This window comes from Vigna umbellata, chromosome 3 (assembly GCF_029865625.1).
Source record: "Vigna umbellata cultivar VRB3 chromosome 3, Vumbellata_1.0, whole genome shotgun sequence".
Lineage (NCBI taxonomy): Eukaryota > Viridiplantae > Streptophyta > Magnoliopsida > Fabales > Fabaceae > Vigna > Vigna umbellata.
In genome coordinates, this window is record NC_142167.1 from 9,413,618 (window position 1) to 9,419,880 (window position 6,263).

Genomic DNA, 6,263 nt, shown 5'->3' on the forward strand with positions numbered 1-6,263 from the left:
AGTTTCATCAAGCAACCTACTCAATACCCTGCAAGGGACAATAGAGGAGTAATCAAAGACTCAAAGTATGACATGATGAGATAACATGGTTATTAGACACCCAACACTTACAGGTTAAGCAGACTATCTATGTTAAATCAAGTATAATCAAAGACTCAAGTGAGATCAGTCTCTAACATAGTAAACTTGAAAAAACCAGTGGTAGGACAAAAAAAAAGTACTCCAAACATGAGTGAGAGCAATTGATGTGTTCAAGCATAGTCCTTCACACATCATATTCATTAGTTCGAAATAAAAAAACTATTAGCCTTTACTGCTCCCTAAAGCAGGTTTTTAGATGGTATTGTTGGGTTGAGCTCCTATCTGTGTATCTAAAAAGTCTAAACTTAAAAAGTTGTGCTACTTAACCCAAGTGGAGAAGAGTCTTCTGGGTTAATAGAGTCTTAATTTTGCACCATTTGGGGAAAAAAAGTACAAAAATTGGTTCACTTTTTACCAAGCCACTTCGGTCAAATTATGATTCCCGCTTTATTTACTATTGGATGAGGCTGAAAATTGGACAGGAGGTTCACGGCAACCAAGTGCTTACAATTAGCCAATACATCACAGCAGTAATGCTTTCCCAGATGAAGAACAAAGAAAAAGAAACCTAAAACAGAACAACAATGCAGAACTGATTTCTCCAACCACAGTGTCCAATCCACGATTCCAACCGTCCAAAGAAAGAACAATATGACGCGAACTTGATGTCCAATTTTCAGTCTCATCCAAACAAAGTAGGAATCATAGTTCTACCGAAACTGCTCAATAAATATGCCAACCAGTTCTTGTGCTCTCTTTCTCTCTCCCAAAGGTTGAGAAATTAGCACTCTCTATTAACCAAAAAAACCTCCCCCTCCACTAGGGTTAAGTGAGACAAAAATGAATTTGACAAGTTTGAATTTTTAAGAGACACAATTGGGAGCCCAACCCAACAGGTATCCCAAGCATATGTTTGGTTGTGATTGTTTTATAGGATATAATTGCTTCTTCTATTTTTCAAAGTTTAAAGTTACATAATGCAATGAGAAACAATTTACAAACACAATGGCTTTGTTCGAAATGCAGTAGTGAGATAATGAACAAATGTGATTGATGATACATTTAGACATGCTTAGAAGCTGATCTCATATTAGAGGAACGAAGCCCCAAAAACCATTATGCAGTAACCAATGACAAGTTAGAGGTAACTGTCATTACATTGAATTCCAGTATGCAAACTATTTGCACAGAACCTATGCCAGCAGATACTAAAGAACCAAATTCAAAGATCATTGTTTCCTCCAAGTTAAAGAGTGATGATATCAAGTATTGGATTTGCATATTGTTTGACATTCTACATGGCTTATCCAAAAACTGGTAAGAAACAATTATTTATCTAAAATAAGTTAAAACTATCATGGGCTAAAATGAACATGCTCTAGATGGTTAAAGATTTGGTCGAGAAAGAAACCAATAATATTGTAACTGCTCATAATCATTTTTGGTCTATTGATATTCAATATGCTAGTAAATGTCAACTAAAGTTCAACAATATGATACACCATACGGGTTAACAAAGTAAAGAGCTGACTTAGGCTCAGATTGGTTAACTTTTTAATAATAGATATGAAAAGAAAAAAAAAAATCAACTTATCCAACAAGTTAAAATTAACTTATGTATAAGTTAAAATCAACTTTTGGAAGAGTTAACTTATGGGTTACTTCAAATAGAGGTACTTATAGAGAAGTTTACTTCAATAAGACCTTATCTAAATAAACTTCTATGGAAACTTTTGTCAATTGATCTATCTTGATTCTCCTACGTTTCCATGGGTGAGTGAGTTAAGTTTTATTAGGTGACAGTATACAGTTTGACATTGACAAAAATCTCCTTATTCTACCCACCCAACTTGCCAAAATCACAAGTTAATGGGGAAGGTTCTTAGAGTAGAAACCATAGATGGAAAAAGAGATTCCAAATACCCCTCAGCCAACAAGCAATTGCAGATATCAAGCTGTCCCTAATAATTAATAAATAACATAACTAGAGGAAGATGATTTCATACAAATGCAATTAGCATAGGATATGATCCATGCCATTACTTCTACAATAAAAAATGAAGAAGAATATTCTAATCTTCTTATACATAACTAACAACAAAACATACCCACATCCAAAGGAAAAAGGCAGGGATAAACAAGTGAATTCATAGCTAGTTATATACTTGTCTGGGGCATCCCATTTCCAACTTTAACATTACACATAACCGATAATTCATGATATTATTGGATCCAAAAGAAGGCCAGGTCCAGAGAGTCACATTTTTTATAGTCAAACACACTTACACTTGATTTAGAACCACACATTCACTAAACTCGAACTCCTAAAGTGGCTCCCAACATAACATCATCCTCTGTTAAAAAAATAAGAAAGATGAAAATAACAATTAGTTATTTAGCTTTCCTGGGTCAGATAACGTATACACATATACACATGTAAATAGAGGAAACATACATAACACTATTAATCAACATCTATTATGTATATAATATCATATAAAGAAACCCCATACCACCTGAAGAGAATTCAAGAGATTATGAACTTACATGCCTATTGAATTTGAAGTCAAACAGGAAATGTAGATTGCCAACAACACCAGAGAAGCACAACAAAAATTTGAAGTAATAGTACCTTTATGCAAAAAATCCAGAAAATAGGAGGAACAAAAATTGACAGTGAACCATGATGCATGTTTCTGTTTTAGAACTCAAGTGTATTGGTAAATTGAAAGCTAAGAGATCTAATCTATATTGCATACCTAAGTTTGAGAAATCATAAAATTCTTGCTTACACTAAATTTAGGATAACAAGAGAAAGAAACAAAACAAGGGTAAATTTCAAAAGTGAATTTTTAAAAAGGTTATATATATAGGGCAACAATGTCACACATCACAATGTTGAATCTGGGTGACAGTTTTGAAATGAAAGAGAACTAAAAATGTAAAAGTATTACCTGTTACCATGCTGTTCTTGAGCGACTTTAACCATAAGAACCTCGGCATTTCGATGATCGGCATAAACATTTCTTTCTCCCTTTGACTGCACGGATACCCTCAGCATGATCAGATCGGGCAACTCCATAGTCATATGTTAACTCTGTCATTGGTGGAATGTGTCTGAGAGCAAAGAAGGCAACATGGACGTACGATTGGTTGTTTTCTTCATATACCACAGGCTGCCAAAAAACATTTGGGGAGCAACTATGATTCATGAATCTAGCCACATTCCCAAAATTCTTGGCACTTATGGTCAAAGGATACGGCATGGCATAATGCTCACTAGATTCATTGGGATTGACTTCTTCCAAAAGCTTAGGCTCATAATTCCACTTGAATTGACCATATATCCGGGTTGAATCAAAAACATACTCATTTCCTTCCCTCACAAGCTGACTTACTTTGGCCCTATCAACAACTTCTCCAGCATATTCACAAACGAAGGTACCAGAGCGAATAGGATCCAGAGACCGAAGACCCCACCCTCTATCCTTCGTTTTGAACACTTCCATGGGGTGCATTAAACCGGTTTGGGATACTCTATTTTTGCAGTTAGGAAAACACTGACATGTAGGGCCACATTCATGAACCAATTGCATCCGGCTCACCAGAACACCTTTTCCAATATAAGGGAAATCACCTTCATTTCTCCTAATGCAAGAGCAGTTCAAATCACCAGGAACACATGATTTAGTACAGGTGCATCCATTTGAAGGCTGCATCAAACTGAATGATTTAGGGTGTCTAAGAGAATGGAAATAATTGAAATAAGTAGGCGCCTTCACATTATCAACTTCATTGACAAGTGATACAGGAATGTTCTCAGCTCCATTGGAAATGTCTGCAAGAATAAGTCCCATCCTTGAAGTGCCAGATTTCCACTTCTGAACTGATTTCCAAACAGCATAGGCACTAGGTTGTCCAGGCATTCTAACCAACTTATACTTAAATACATCACCACCACCTTTTGCTTTTCCAATCCATGAATCCTGAATTTTATACAAACCATCATAGACATAGACTTTTAAATTTGGATTCACATCATCCCTAATCCCCCGGATGACTCTTATTTCATTGAGTTGTCGCGAACTCCTATCCAAAGCAAGATTGCCCCTTTTAAGCTTCTGGTCAATGGCGTGCTTATCTTTCTTGAAGAAGTTCCCTCCCTGACCAGTATACGTTATAACATCAATATCCTCAGCATCGTCATCATATTCTCCTGATGAAACAATGCTCACAGCCAAAGTTTCCTCCTCAAACTCACCCCTAACATGCAAGGCATCAATTCCACCCATGGACTGAGCATGCAAACCCACAACACACATTTCGGTTCTGAAAAAGAAAATGTCACCAATCTCAACCCCAGGAGCTGATCCTATTCTCTTCCTCATGTTTGTCCGGATTCCTTTGGTCATCAAAGTATTGCAGGCTTTCAAATCTGCACGCTTGATCGGACCCAAGCTCAATTCCTTGGCCCCTTCAAGTTGGCAGAGCTTTCTTCTAAGAGCATCAAACGTCATGAGCACAAAATTAACCACTTCACGGCTACCATCTTCTTTTTGAGCAGGGGTAATACCAACTAAAACACTTAAATCAACAGGGGGCTCTTGAGTTTTCTTAGGCTTATCTAAGGATGATTTGGCGCTGCTCGACTTTGGTGATCCACGTTTTTTCTTCCCAGAAGTACGTTGATCACTGAACCCCTCCATTGTTGAACTGGAGTCTCCTGCCCCTGGGGAACTGCTATATACCCTTATTGGAGTAGGTATGGAAGCACCATTTGGTGTCACCTCAGTTGGAGTTTGCTGAGGTGCACCAAAGGGGAAAAATGGTGAAAACCCAGAAGGATACTGGCCAGGAGGTGAAGCTTGAGAAGACATAGAGAAAATAGGAATCAAACTCTTCAGAGGTTTAACATCCAGAATCCTAGACTTATCAATGGAACCATGAAGAGGAACTGAAGTCTGCCTTGTCCCTCCTTCCATTACAGAACCCCTTTCAATCAACCTTCACTAGATGAAAATTTCCTCCCTTTTCTTTCACAAACTTCCCCCTTTTCACCCTCAAACATAATTCATCTTAGCCTTTGTTTCTCTTTCCCTTCAGTCCACCCTACACACAATTATCAAAGTCACTACTTCATTTCAAAACCCAAATTGAAAAGTTTCATCATTTTCTGCAGAAGTGCAAACAAGGGACATGCATTTACAAGGATCTCAAGAAAAATTATTTGCAGATAAAACCCAGAAAGAAAATGAGATTAAGTACGCATTTTTCACTCAAAATAAACATACCAAACAGTCTGCCACTAAGGGAAAAGGACAAACACAGGATCCTTAAAACAAAAAGGACGACAACTTTGCATGAAAAGAAGAACTTGTTGTGGTTACCTTGTGGGGTGCTTGATTCTTGAAGCTTGAAAGACACAAGAAAGTAGGTGGATGAAGAAGCTCCAAGTGAAAAAAGTGAGGAAAACGAGGCAGAGCTTCTGAGTACAAAGAAGAGTGAGGAAAATGGCTGATAAATAGGCAATGCTCTGTGTTGTAGCATAGGAACACGTGCAGTAAACTTACTGTGCATGTTTCGTGTGTCAGGGTGACGATAATAAGAAAATGTGTTGAGAAGAACACATTATCTATAAACATAATTCTTGTTAGTTTTATATACTTGATATCATTTTTGTTTCTTATATAAAAAATTTAATTAGGTCTCTTTTGTTGGATAATTTTAATATCATTTAAAGATAATAAAATAATATTTGTTAATACAATCATTCATTTTATTTTATATATTTATTTTTTAGTCTTAAAGATAAAATGGACAAAAATAGAAGTAATGTTAAATTAAGGGATCATATTTAAAAATATATATATATATATATATATATATATATATATATATAAAGATCATATTGAATATAAATAAATAAAAGAAAAATATTGAATTATTATTATAAATATATAAATCAAAAATATTATTAAGCCTTTTATATTCTTATTTTTAAATAATTCGTTTAATATAATAAGTAAGCCATGTTTCAATGTTTTATTTTGGATATAAAATAATAAAACTTCAGTTTTATTACAACAAATTTAATGATTTTGTTTGTTTTGGTTTGTTAACACTTAATGTAATTAATAATATGTTTGGGTATTTAATAAGTGTCATGTGTTTATTAAAATAAA

The 6,263-nt window shown here is 35.3% G+C and overlaps 1 protein-coding gene across 2 annotated transcripts; it reads right to left on the minus strand.

Annotated features, from left to right (window-relative positions):
• Positions 1–2,066: 2,066 nt before the first annotated feature.
• Positions 2,067–5,642, minus strand: LOC124844202 (histone-lysine N-methyltransferase, H3 lysine-9 specific SUVH1-like). Of its 2 annotated transcripts, none has more exons than XM_088108593.1 (3): positions 5,469–5,642; positions 3,036–5,190; positions 2,067–2,435 (listed from the first exon to the last, which is right to left on the minus strand). In XM_088108593.1, exon 2 carries the CDS (start codon positions 5,061–5,063, stop codon positions 3,063–3,065), a length of 2,001 nt encoding a protein of 666 aa, XP_087964719.1. In that variant the 5' UTR covers positions 5,064–5,190; positions 5,469–5,642; the 3' UTR covers positions 2,067–2,435; positions 3,036–3,062. The 2 variants fall into 2 exon arrangements, with proteins under 2 accessions (XP_087964719.1, XP_087964720.1); XM_088108594.1 differs by having other exon boundaries at positions 3,036–5,254.
• Positions 5,643–6,263: the final 621 nt, after the last annotated feature.

What these genes read in the sequence shown, in the direction of transcription:
- LOC124844202 (XM_088108593.1), bottom strand. Translation starts at nt 5,063, where the DNA reads ATGGAAGGAGGGACAAGGCAGACTTCAGTTCCTCTTCATGGTTCCATT.